The following is a 13,642-nucleotide window of genomic DNA, read 5'->3' as shown; positions in this document are numbered from 1 at the left end:
CCCCCCAACCCCCCCCTGCCACTCACCCCTGCCTGGGCAGGCAGCTGCCCACAATGTGCTGTTGTTTCCAGCGCCGGGGACAAAGGCTGTTGTTGTAGGCTAATGCTGGCTCAGTGGTGGCATGTGCCTACGTGGGCTGTTGGAGCTGGGGTGGGGACACGGGGAGGGGGATGAGTCCCCAGGGGGTGTACAAGGAGGTTTCACGCAGCTCCTGGGTGCTGGAGGTTTCTCCACAGCTCCTGTTGCTTCGAGGAGGTACAGGCAGGGTGATGCAGATCCTGGCCCGTGGTATGGGGGGTGGAGGGGTGGTGGGGCCAGGGGGGCTTACCTGGGACCAGGGTGGGGGGTGGCCAGGGGGCAGGAGGGAGTGTTGGGGGGCTTGGCTGTGGGACATGGTTTGCTATCCAACAGTGCCATGGTGGGTGTCCGGGGGCTGGAAATATTCAGGGATATGAAAAGGCTGATGTAAAACCACCACCTGGATTGGTCAAACAACATCAGGGGCTAAATCTGCATTTTATAGCTAGCAAAAGGGTTCTGGTCTTTCCTCAGCTACGACTGGAATATTTTTGGTTAAAAGCAGTGATGTGGCTGTTTATAGCTTAACATGCTGCTGTGGACTTGCTTTTGGGTGGAGATCACTTAAATCTGTTTGGAAGCGAAATCTGGTATAAAGCAAAACAAGTCACTTGATGGTGAAGCCTCTATCCCCACCTGAGAGTGTGGTCCTCTGCCTCAGTAAGCTGTGTGAGCTGGGCTGTGTTTTGGGAGAGGGATCTCAGCAAGGGAGAAGTTTTATTTCTTGTCTGCTAAATCTGTTCTTCCCATTGTCTTCAGGGAAAGGGAGTAGAGAGGGTCCTGATGCTGAGCTCTCCACCAGCAGACCTCACATGGCCATATAAGCCTCTACATCCTTTTCTTTCTTACTTTCGTATTATTAGGTTTTAGTCATAAGGAGCATAATTCCTGTGGATGCTGCAGGTCTTGGTAGGAGAAAAGGCCAAACTGAGGTGCAGAGAGTACCCACAATTTTCTATATTGTGGTAGTGACCACTGCACCTCCCACTGTGCCATCCCATCCTGGGAAACCTCCAGCCACCTCTTGCTTGTTCAGCTCAGTCCCCCAAACCATTTTCTTGGTTTCTAATCCCTGCAGTTCAGCAAGCAGAGCAGAAGCATGAGCAGGCTGGGCTTGCTGCCCCAGGCCCCCAGCCCCCTCCAGCTGCAGTGCCCACTGGCAGGTCCTGCTGTCAGGCCCCATTTTTCCACCGAATCAGAGAAGTTTAAATCATCTGCTCGGGTCTCTGGGCAGCCAGTGAGCCCCTCTTCTCTCTGGAGGAGAGCAGGAATCTCCCACTGCATCCCTGGCTTGCCCGTCCATCAGGCAGCAGCACGACAAGGATGCAGGAAAGCATCTCCTCCTGCCCTGGGCAGGAGCACGAAGTAGGTAGGGCTCAAAGCAAATGAAAAAAGCAGATGCAAACGCCCTCTGGGTACGCCCGGTGCCGGCTGACACCCCTCAGCCACTTCCACTCAGGTTTTAAAGATGCTGAAGCCTCAATCCGATCCTGCTGCTTTTTTTTTCCTTGTCCTGCCCCAACACCCCCGGCCCCGCCGCGGCCACTCGCCGGGGTCCCCGCGGAGCCAGGAGCTGGGTTGCCACAGGGGCCGGGAACACGGCTAAATCCCTGCCTGCCCAGCCGCCTGTCCCGGCACCGCACCTGCCCCCACCAGGGACCCGGCCCCAGAGCTGGAGAGGTACGTGGAGTTTGGGAAGGACGGAGGGTGAGGGAGTGTTTCCTGGTGGGTGGCAGAGCTCTCTGTGCCCTGCACATGCAGTCTGTAATGCAACCTGCTCTGCTTGTGGAGGGGAAAGCTTTAACCTTGCTTTCTGCCAGCTCAGACTCAGCCAGCAGCTGCCCCCCCAGCATCCCGCTCCCTGACAGTCACCTCTTCCATCCTGCTGTTGGGTCTTAGGATGGGCAGCATCAGCCCAAAGTACTGCAGCCTGTTTTAAGCCAGGTTTTAGAGGGAGCTTGTTTGTCCCCAGCAATGAGTAAGCCTCTGTCACCTTCCAGCACAAAGTGTTAACTAAGCTTAGAAACTGCCTGGGGATAAATGGGAAAAGAAATGGTGGAAGAGTTATCCTGGCATCACCCATCCTCATGAATACTTGTGCAAAATCTGTGCAGGCCACCTGGCAGATCTCCTGGGATGGCTGGAAGCATTTGACCAGTCAGAAATGGCATTTGTGTCCCCAGACCCTGACAGCTGTTCCTCTCTGCACAGGGGAAGCCACAATACCCCTCTGCATTTTACTGGGATATTTTGAAAGCCATTTTGCTTGGTTTAGCCAGCTGAGAGGACAAAATCATGCTCTGTTTTGACAGGCAAAGAGGGACAAGGTCAGAGGGTTGAGTGGAAACTGGAGGGACTGGCCTGCAGCCAAGCTGGAGCTTATGGAGGTGGGCTGAGCTCAGGCTTGTTTGCTGAATTTCTGAGAGGTGTTTCCTGGGGAGAGGTGAGGTCAAGGGGGTGGAACATGCCTCGTGGGAGCCAGGTGTGTGACTTTGGTGGTGAGCTCAGATGAGCTCAACTGGTCTTGCAGGACTCTGGCTGTACACCAGTGTCTCTGAGACTTGTGGCTACCTTAGTCTTTTCTTGCCTTGATCAACCAAACCACATTTCCTTGCTGCCTGCTAGCACCGTCATTGCATAGTTCATCTCAATGTCCTACCACAAGACTCCCCTTTTCCTTGTCCACCTCCTGGCTTGTTTCTTACTAATGCAGGAGTTCTGTCCCTGGCTGAGGGGACTCAGCTGCTTACTGCCATTGCAGACCACTTGTCATGAATCACTTTCTAATGGCAAAGTTTTGGGAGCAGCAAAGTGTCTAAACCCATGTTACCCAGGAGTATCATACCTAAGTTTTGCTGTGATTCTCGATACTGATGACTGCTCCCATTGCAAAGAGAACTTCACGTGTCTTTGCAGAAGTGAGGTCCTTGGGCTGATTTAATTTCCCACCTTCCTTTGGCACCTCATCTCGATTTTATAGACGAGAAACATTGTCAAAGGAAAATAAAGATGTGACTTCATTGCTGGAAATCTTCACAAAAGCCCCTAAACTAAGGATGAAAACATATTACTGATTGAAAACGTTTATGGTCAAATGACCTCTTTGACTTTTGCACTTTTGAGTCCTGTGTCTTCTGCAAGTTACCAAATGCAACATTTGCAGCCAGGAAAAACAGAAGGATGGAAGACAAACAAACAAATAAACCCCATCAAAAAACCAAGCACAAACATCCCAGAAACTTTAGGCCAAGCAGATCTTTTAGCTTCAAATGCTGAAGCTCACTATAGCCTTTTCCTAATTTCTCTACTATTTTCTCCACTCCATTAATGATCAAAGGTTTTTCAGAGTGGATAATATCAGTTGGTCTAATGCTTTCCACTGTATTGACTGGTTAACAGTTCTCCAGAGGGAGCAAAATCTTCCACAATACATCCCAGACAAGCACTGGTGCAGGTGGCCAGTCCATTGCTTATCCTGAGGGGTTATCACTAAACCAAGAAGTTTTGACTTTCTTCATTTTAGTTAAAGAAAACAAACAGTATTGCTTAACAGGTGAGGAAAACTTGTCCTGGAGTATCTTCCTCTAGCTCTGCATTTTCAATGCAGCTTAAAAAGGGTTCAGGTTCTTCAAATAACTGAAGTGCTATACTTTCCTTACAGGAATAGGTTCCCCAGCAGAAACTTTGAAGCAGAGATTCTGACAGCTCCACAGGATAATTCAGATATTTGGGAGGAAAAAAAGGAGATTAAAAGTAAAATGCCCATTCAGCTTGCTATCGCTATAAACGTTTTAATTCTTTTGGAGTTAGAGATTGTAGTGTTTGGGTTTGTTGGTTTTTTTTAAAAAACAAACAAACAAGAAACAGGATGCTAAAGGGATTGCAACTCAGGTGATTGCAGGTTTATGTTAGGGTACAGTTTGAAGTGTTGAGGCTAGATGTTGATATCTTTATCTCCGGTGTGTCTTCAGACATACCTACTAGATACACAACCACCAGTGAGGTGTGGTTTTGGAAACAGCAGAGGCATCCAGTTTAGGAGTGCACAGTCCTGTATGAGATGTACACAGCTTTCTTATCGGTGGCAACTAAAAGCAGATGACAAGCAGCTTCTCAAAAGGCAAAAATGAGGATGAAGATATTCTGCCAAGTCCTGTCCTTCATCCTCACTCCTTCTAGGAGGAAAAGCTGATATTTTTTTTCTATTGAATGCTGCTTTCCAGTGCTCATGTAACACGTTGAGGCTGGCAGAGTGACTGCCTTCCTGCTGCAGCCCTCTGCCTGAGGTAGACCCCAGAGCCAGCACTCAGATGAATGACATCTTCTCATGAGCCTCAGGTCTTATTCTGATTGTTGCTCCTCAGACCCAAGCAGTTGCCAGAGCTTGTGCCCTGGCAGGAGCACTGTCATTAGGATGAGACAGAAGCAAAATGAGTTTTTGCAATAATTACATGCAACTCCTTGAGTAGCACTGGGTGTTGGTTCAGAGCTAGATTTCTTGGTTTCAGCCACTCACATTTCAGCATGAGCCCCTGTAGATGAAATGCTTTTGCTGTCAGTTGTCTCCTGGCTACAGGCTGCAGTTCCCAGTGGGGAACTCACCTTCCTATGCCAGCAAGAGTCAGAAACCAGGTGCACAGGGTAAACTATTTTGGCTGCAGGTGCAGGTCATAGTTTTTCTGCTGCATCACCCCCAACAGCACATGTGATTTCAGTTACACTGTCCAGCGTGTGTCAGGGTGACAGCCTCTCCAAGTTTGGACCTGCGGTGCCATTCCCTTCACCTTCTTGCCTTGGGTCTTTTCCTTGGGCTGACCTGCAGTAATGAGGCACTTAACAAATACACTGATGTCAAAGGGCATCTAAGAATAATTTTTAAATCCTGAGTGTGAACAGGTTGGAAAGTGTTAACATGAGCTCACCTGCCTGGATGGGCTCCTGGGCCATGTGTGCTCCCTACCATCTTCCCAAATCTCTAAATTCTGTTGGGTTGGGTTTCTTCCATGAGGTGTTTTGATCCTTCATCTGCCTCGGAACCACTAACACACAATTTGTACTTGTTTCTCAAGAGCTCTACATGATCCCATCAATGAGAAGTCTCACAGCTGAGGAGTATGTGGAGGCCTTTAAGTCATTTCTGGATCATTCAACAGAGCACCAGTGTATGGATGAGTTCAACAAGGAAGAAATGCCCAACATCATGGCTAGGTAAGGAACACTTCCACCCATGTGGGAAAGCCATCTGTTTTTTTGGGAGGGCCATCTGCACACAAGGGTCAGAAAACAAGGACTTTCTGGGGCATAAATGAACTTCTAATGCTTTCCAGTTTTAATTCCCTTCCTAGTCATCTTTAGGATATTCTATTTAAAGACTCCAGAATATGTGCTGTTTCAACTGTTACACTGTGCAGCCTCTCAGCTTATGTTAAGGAAAGGAATCAAAACCTCATTTTTGTGTTAATCTCTTTTCATTAGCTGATTTTCCAAGGATTAAAGTATTTTTTTGTTGTTTGGGTTGGCTTTTTTCTTTTTTTCCCAAAAGAAAGCTCTCTCTTGTGCTCTCTCCCTGCTTTTGGGACTTCATCACACATGAATCCAAACAGAAACACATCTCTCATTCTCTTCTAGTGACTAATTCTTATTTTTTTCAATCCCCTAAGACCTCCTTATTTCTATCCTAAGTCGATTTGCATTGCTTAAGTACCAAATGATAATCAGTTTTGTAAAGAATTGATGTAATATATTAAGCCTGGATGACTGCAGATAAGTTTTAGAGCAGCCTTGATCCAAACTGTAAGGAAGATCTTTAAAGTTTAGATAGTTTTTGAATACTGTGGAAACAGTATTCTCCACTGACAAAAAAAATTAGGCAGGCAACTCCAGAACAGATATATAAAAAATAAGCAATAGAAATAAGAAATTAAAAATAAATTGTATTGGGAAATTTTGAATGAAAAATTGTATATGTGAATTTTAAATGATGAAAAACATTGTGGCTTCCTATGGTGTTGATTGTGATTAGAGCTAGAACTCCTTAACTGGCTCATACCCTGCAGGATTTATTACTCTCTCCCTTCTTGTTGAATCATTGCTGCTGTGTCTCCTGAGTCTGTGGATGGGAAACTCCATCCCTAGAGAGCAGAGCAAGGCCATAAAGCAAGTCTGAGCAGTGAGGTGCCTTGAGCCCAGGCTCCTCATCTCATGCCAGGCTCTTACTAAATATTCTGCTAGGAACCACAAGGTGGATGGGTTAGGTTTTTTTATCTTTTCAGAACTAATTTTTCCAAGGTAAGAATTATTGCAGGTTTTGACCTTTCTCTCCCAGTTTGAAACCAAAACCAACATTGAACAGAAAGGATTTCCAGTCGTCTGGATAGTATCCTGATTTTTTTTTATTTTTCTGGGCACTTCTATCCAACATTGGAAACCCAAACATGTCTCCTGAGGGTGCAGAGGTTTGTCCTGGCTCACTTTGTCCCTCAGCCCTCTGGGAAGCAGTGCCTGGCCCACCCAGGCATAGCCCTGCTGCACCCAAAGGGCATCCTTCACCCTGGGGTTCCCAGGGCCTTTTTGCACAGCCCCAGCCACAGCCTGAAGAAAACTCGCTGGCAAAGGATAAGAAACACTCTATCCTGATTCCCTTCTGTGTTTTGAAATACGAACTTGCTGATTTAGGGCTCCCACCACACCAAAGGGATGCTCAGATTTCTATCCCCATTCATATGGCAAAACTCAGTTAAATTTCCAGGCCCATGTGACATCCAAGGTATTAGAATTACAACACAAAGTTGTGTGACATTGTGTCGTGCAGTAACATGTAATTATCATTGCAGTCTTGGCAACGGAAAATCAACTATCAGCATTCTGGGAGTTGGAAGTGGCACAGGTAAGGAGCTTGGCAGCACCACGGGTGCTGAGGGATTGGGGGCTCCCATAGGTAGCAGAAAGTGGTACTGGAATTTTGAGCAATGTTGATAACTACTCAGGAATTAATTACAGTGGTTCTCACTGAAGCAGAGGATGGCAAAATGGGGTGTGGAGCTGGGATTAGAGCAATGCTCCCTCCCTTCCTTCCCCACCACCCTTCTGATATGCCCAGCAGAGAAAGATCTGTTGGTGTTGTTCAGCAGCAGCTGAACATGAGCCAGCAGTGTGGCCATGAAGGCCAGCAGCATCCTGGCTTGTATCAGCAACAGTGTGGCCAGCAGGACTAGTGAAGTGGTTGCCCCCCCTGTAGGCAGCACTGGTGAGGCCACACCGAGGTACAGCAGTGTGCAAAAGCCAAGAAGCTGGCAAAGGGTCTGAAGCACAAGTCCTCTGAGGAACGGATAACGGAACTGGAGTTGTTTAGGCTGGAGAAAAGGAGGCTCAGGGGAGACCTTCCTGCTCTCTACAACTGCCTGAAAGGAGATTGTAGAAGGGGGTGTGTGTGTGTTGATTTCTTCTCACAAGTAATGAGCGACAGGACAAGAGGTAATGGCCTCAAGTTGTGCCAGGGGAGCTTTAGAGTGGATATTAGGAGACATTTCTTTACTGAAAGGGTTGTCAGGCACTGGAACAGGCTGCCCAGGGCAGTGGTGGAGTCACCATCTTTGGAGGTTTTTAAAAGATGTGTAGATGTGGTGCTTGGGGACAGGGTTTAGTGGTGGCCTTGGCTGAGCTGGGTTAATGCTTCGACTCTATGATCTTAAAGGTCTTTTCCAACCTAAACAATTCTATGGTTCTATGCTGTTGCACAAATCTGTCCAAGAAATCAGATGAGTGCAATGATTTTAGCTTAGCCGGTGCCTCTTGATGACTCTCACCTGACTGTATATGCCTCAAAGCAAGGAGCCCTGCTCCAAGTTAGGTACAAGAACATCTTCAAATCTTGTTGGGGAGGGTGAGACACATCTGAGATGTCGGTTCCACCCAAAGTCCTGTCTTGGGCTATCCCACCAGAAGGGATCACTCTGTTGGCTTTGCATTTAGGAACCCCAGAGGCCAAAGCTGGGCAATGCTCTGCTCCAGGTGGTGCAAAACCAACTGGCCACAACCACTAACATGGGCCTGCATCAACTTTTTCAGGATTTGTCTGTTTGTTGCTACTCTGTTTTTATCCATTGATAAGTAGGGTTTAACTGCAAATGATATTTCTCCCCAGAGAGAAACACATCTCTTGGAAAAAGCAGCTTTAAAGCTTTTCTAAATGCATTTGTGTATATTAAAAAAAAAAAAAAAAAAAAAGGTAATAAAGCATCCAGCTTTCCACTGAGGGAAACTGGGGAAAAGTAAAAAGTGGAGAAAAGAAGTGGCAGTTTGATTTGTCAGAGTTTGCTTTTGCTTTAAACATATTTTCAGCTGAATTTTAAGTGGCAATACTTTTAAATGAAAGTATTTTTCTAACTTTTTTTTTTGCTTGTTTTCCTGAGTGAGAGAAAAATAGCGTTGAATTGTTTTTCCCACTTGGGAATATGCTGGAGCATATGAGAAAGCAAGGAGGAAGAAATAACTCAGTTCTCAATTACATTCCTTTTTCATTAATATAAAACTGAAATTCTCACTTCAAGAAAACACAAGGGAAAAATTAACTTTTTGTGTGGTCCTCATTTTTCCTTATTTCTTCTTCAGAAGATGTTTTAATGGAGAAAAATAAACCCCGTAAGATTTCCTGGCTTTCCCAGGTAGCTGCCCCTCACAGACTCCCAGCCCCTCAGCTTCCCTGTGGCTGCAAGAGCTGAGCTTCTGCAACCAGGCAGGGAGTGAGCCAGGGTGGGATCCAGCAAAAGGTTATATCTGATCCCTGACCTTTCCAGGCTTGGACTTGGGTTTCACAGAGCCCTCAGAACTAGTTTAGTTGACGAAAATATGAATTGAGATTAGTGACCTACTTCACATCCTAAAAGGCTGCTGGCTCATCCAGATCATGTTCTCTCATTCACCCCATGTTTTCCTGTGTCTAGTTAAACTATCTTGGCTGTAACCTCCCAGTTAGTGCCAGGGAGGGCTGCTGTTTGCAGGGGGGTTTCACTTTTATGATACCTATTTGTTGTTGATATACCCAAGGAGTAAAACAAACAAACAAACCAAACCTCAACAAAACACAAACCAGTAACAAACTGCTTTTTAGATACCCATTTGCTGTTGATACACCCATTTGCTGCCAGGGCACACAGCAGACAGGGACCTGCCCTGAGCCAGAGGGGAGCCCATGTCAGCCTGCTTGCTGGTGCTCCCCCCCACCTCTGGCACATCCTAACTGGCATTTAGGACTATCTAAAATGATTCAGCTGCTTGCTGTAGGGATCTTCCTTCCAGTAATATGGGTCTACACACCCACCTTCAATGGATGAAGCCATACCCTCTTTCCTCGTGCCTTTGGCCAGCCCTGCGCTGCTGCCACTGCATTCCTCAGGGGCTTGGGTGTTTCCAATTTCAAAAGGCCTGTCCTTCCTTGGATGTCCCTGTAGTGCTGGCACAAGTGATATTTCCCTCCTTGAATTCTATTTACTGCTACACCTGCCAAAGATGACAACTTTTCTCATAGCTGGTACATCAGCTGAAAGGCTGGGGAAGATGCCGTATCTCATATCAAGCCCTCTGTGTGTGACGTTCACAAGGGTAGGACTATTTTTAGGCCCCAGCCTCGGCTACAGACAGGATTCTTGTGGAGCTTCACTCAAGGTGGTCACCTCTGCTGTTTATTTCAGAGAATCAAAGACTCACAGAATAGTTTGGGTTGGAAGGGACCTTAGAGCTCATCTAGTTCCACACCCCCTGCATGGGCAGGGGCCTCTCCCACTAGACCAGCTTGCTCAAAATTTCATAGTCCCAGATGAACCAGATGGACTTTGTACACTTGGTGTACCATGGCCTTTCTGGGATATGAGAATGACCTGCACTACCTCCAAAGAGACTGGAAATTTCCTAGGACAGAAGGACAGACTGCTGCTTGCACTTCCAGAGCTTAGACAGCAACAGAGGAGAACCAATAGCTAAATTTGCAGGGCACCTACACACTAATATATGACTATTTGCAACTCAAAGGTAACAACTTGGAGTCTAGAGCTGAAACCCTGTGGCTGGTCCCCAAGGAAGGATGATGCAGGGTACTGCATGCCAGTGGGTCTTCTCTTGCTATGCAGCTCTCCGGAGCTGTGTCACACCAGGGCAGAGCAGCCATCACCTCCCTGGGGCAGTGCCAAAGGCACGGACCACCCTGTGCTGTGCTGGAGTTACACAGCTGTGCCCACTGCCTCCTTACCACTGCTTAAACTTTATGGTTTTGTTGAAGACTGACAACATGAAAATCTGGTTGCTTTTTAAAACACCAATCTTTGGTTATTTTGACCTGTTTGTCCCATGACCCAACATATTGCAAGGTCTCTGTGCTGTTGCTTAACTCTCCCTAGTTCTTGTCTTATCTGTAACTATTTGTTATCTTGAACAGTGAGATACCATCTCAGGCTATCCAGGGTTAGATGCCACCAACAAGCTGTAAGGCAGAGAGTGCCTCACTTCTGCTGGGGAGGTTTCCCAGCAGCAGAGGTGGCAGATGCACTGGCATCCTTTTGATCACATTGATGTGCTTTTTGGAGTAATCCACTTGTGTTTATTGACTAGGTGAGCAGGATTTGAAAATGATCAGGATACTGCAGGCTGCACACCCAGGAGTCCTTATCGACAATGAAATTGTGGAGCCCAACCCCCAGCATGTGGCAGCTTACAAAGGTACAGCTACCCCTGCTGCCTGGCACGTAGCCAGGATCAGTGACTTGAATAGTTTGTGAAACCTGTGTTTTTCTTCTACTTTTTAAAACAGAGTTAGTGAACCAAGCTCCAGACCTGCAGAATGTCTCTTTCGTTTGGCACCAGCTCACTTGCTCGGAGTACGAACAACAAATGAAAGAGAAAGGGGCACATAAGAAATTTGACTTCATCCATATGATCCAGGTAATGGAGTATTTCTTTAATACAGGAGTATTAGCTTTAACTAATCCCTTCACTTCTACTGTATGCATGAACTTAAGAGGACCACAGCTGAGCACAGGTCTCTCATGAGCAATAACTTCTGCAGCAGCTCTATAAACACGAAACCTCATTCCCTATCCACCCTGGCTTTGGTCTCTGGTCTGTACTGGTTTAACTGTGTGTGGTGGGTAATAAAACAGGACAAGTCTCAGACCATCACACATCACACAGAAACCAACAATTATGCTTTGTTGCTGCAAAAACCCTTGAATTTTTTGCCTTATTGGAGCAGTCTGGATGGCACTGAAGGGAAAGGCTAGTGAATGAACACTTGTCTTAGGTTTTTGACTCAGAAATTAGACTGCTATGACTCTGATACCGATGACACTTACGTTGTATGTGCCAATTATATTGTGTAAAAAATCCATTATTCTTGTTTTAGTGGCTTTTATTTCTCTTTTATTTAGTTTCATTTTATTGCACTGTGGAGGGGGAATAACGACCACGTGTAACTGTCCTTTCTAGATGCTGTACCGTGTGGAGGACGTTCCCAATACCATCAAGTTTTTCCACAGCTGCCTCAACCATCATGGTAAACTCCTGATCATAATATTATCAGGTAAGAGGGACCTTTTATTTTTTGCTTCTTTCTAGTGTTTTGTAGAGCTTTGACATTTGAAAGCCACAAATATTTGTCTTGGGATTTCAGCAGCACTTATTCTACAGCAATTCAATAAAATAAATGCTGTACATATTGGGAGCATGCAACTTTGGGCTCAGATAAACTCTTGGCTGCCAGTGTCTGATGGCACCAGTAGGGCATAGACTTCATGCTCTTGCTTCCCTGCTTATAGATTCATTGGTCTGTACATCAAAGAGACCTCCTGCTATGAAATTACTGTCTGGAGAGCAGTGTGGCTATTAATGAATGAAGGTCAAGCTTTCTTCATGGTGAAATGGGCACTGTGAAAACACAACCTGAGCTCTGGGAAGACCCATCTTTGGGGCACTTCCCTCCACACAGCCATGGCCCAGACCCCAGTAGGAAAATGGGAGATTTCAAGAGCTGTGGGCTTTATAGCAGAACAGGAAAAAGGGGCACGTTTTTCCAGCATGCCATTCATGAATCCCCAGTTCATGGTGTGATGGATACAGCACACTTCCCTGTGTTTGCCATTAAAACCCATCTGAAATTACTGGTAGGATGTTTCCCTTGCTAGCTGGAACTGGACTTTTCAGGCATATATTCTTAAAACAGAGGTTCCATGTATAAAAACCTCTGCAGTATTTTAGGAAAGGAGCACTTACTGGATAGGGTATATGTGCAGGCTCAGTGTGTTGGTACCTGTGTACACTCCTTCATCCGGGCAAATCCAGTGCTGGATGCCATCTCCTAGGAGTCTCCTTTAAACAGGAGAGTTTTGGAAGGAGGGCTAATGTAGATCAGAGTTTTAATCCTCTCCAAGCACGAACATTTATAAGGGAAGTCAAATAAGGGGAAAGCTCCTCTCCTGCTCCTGGCAAGGTCTAGGCCAGCAGCAAGGGAGCATTTCTTACCCCATTTAGTAGTTGTATCGGCTGGTGTCTGTCTGCCTTGGCTTTGCAAATGTGACCTTCCCTCCTGCTCTGGCAGACAGTAGCGGATGGGCCAGCTTATGGAAGAAGTACAGAGCCTGCCTGCCTTCCACCGACAGCGGCCACTACATCACCTCCAACAGCATCACGGATGTTCTGAAGAGACTGGGTGTTGAATACCATGTTTATGAGTTCCCGTCGGGCTGGGATATCACCGAGTGCTTTATCGAGGGGGACCCAGTTGGAGGCCACATGATGGATTTCCTGACAGGGACAAAAAACTTCCTGGGCACGGCCCCACTGGGGCTACAGCGGCGGCTGCAGGAGGCCCTCTGCCAGCCCGAGTGCAGCAGCAGGAAGGATGGGAGGATCATCTTCAGCAACAACTTGAGTATGATTGTGGTTGAATCCTAGAGCCAGGACCAACTGCAGGAGACAAGTTAGGATGGATATGGGGGTGATACAGTCCCAGAAGGGTGAAGCATAGGAAGAAAACTCACAGGCAACAAGGCAAGAAAGTGGGGGTTCAGCTGCAGCCCTCTGTTCCCAGCCAGGGTCAGTGGAGCCACCTGTGACACAGGGGATGAGCTGTTTGTACTGCTGAGGTCAACAGGGCCAAGATTTCACCCTGGTTATTTAGTCCAGCCCTAGGAGAACATTTTCCAGAAAGTAAAGAGCTCCATCTCACTAAAAGCCAGCATGGACTTTTTCTTTAACAGTATGCACCATGTCTATGCTTTTACACTGCTATTTCCACTTCACTGCACAGCCAGCAGGTTTACAGACCTACAGCCATGTCTACATGACAGGTGCTGCTTTGCAGCTGGGAGGAGGCTGCAGCCCCTGTGAGGTGTACACTCACTGCTTCCAGCTGTGCCAGGACAACACCAGCAAGGTGTCCCCACTGCTTTGCACCCAAGTAATGTGCTTCCCTGCACCCAGCCCTGAGCTGTAAGCTGCTCTTCACTAGGCTATTTCACATGGTTTTATCAGCGCAAGTATTTACCGACCCAAGTGTCTCGGCATCTTGCAATACAGG

The 13,642-nt window shown here is 46.8% G+C and overlaps 1 protein-coding gene across 1 annotated transcript; it reads left to right on the top strand.

The window, feature by feature from the left end:
• The first annotated feature begins 1,741 nt into the window (after positions 1-1,741).
• On the top strand, positions 1,742-13,017 carry LOC104391141 (histamine N-methyltransferase A-like). The gene is made up of 8 exons (XM_010000372.1): positions 1,742-1,758; positions 3,740-3,799; positions 5,146-5,286; positions 6,912-6,964; positions 10,681-10,788; positions 10,880-11,010; positions 11,554-11,647; positions 12,662-13,017. Exons 3-8 carry the CDS (start codon positions 5,156-5,158, stop codon positions 13,015-13,017), a joined length of 873 nt encoding a protein of 290 aa, XP_009998674.1. The 5' UTR covers positions 1,742-1,758; positions 3,740-3,799; positions 5,146-5,155.
• Positions 13,018-13,642: the final 625 nt, after the last annotated feature.

Source organism: Chaetura pelagica, unplaced genomic scaffold (genome assembly GCF_000747805.2).
Source record: "Chaetura pelagica isolate M959 unplaced genomic scaffold, ChaPel_1.0 scaffold386, whole genome shotgun sequence".
Classification (NCBI taxonomy): domain Eukaryota; kingdom Metazoa; phylum Chordata; class Aves; order Apodiformes; family Apodidae; genus Chaetura; species Chaetura pelagica.
The sequence above is the reverse complement of the archived record's forward strand: the minus strand, read 5'-3'. Positions and strand labels throughout refer to the sequence as shown.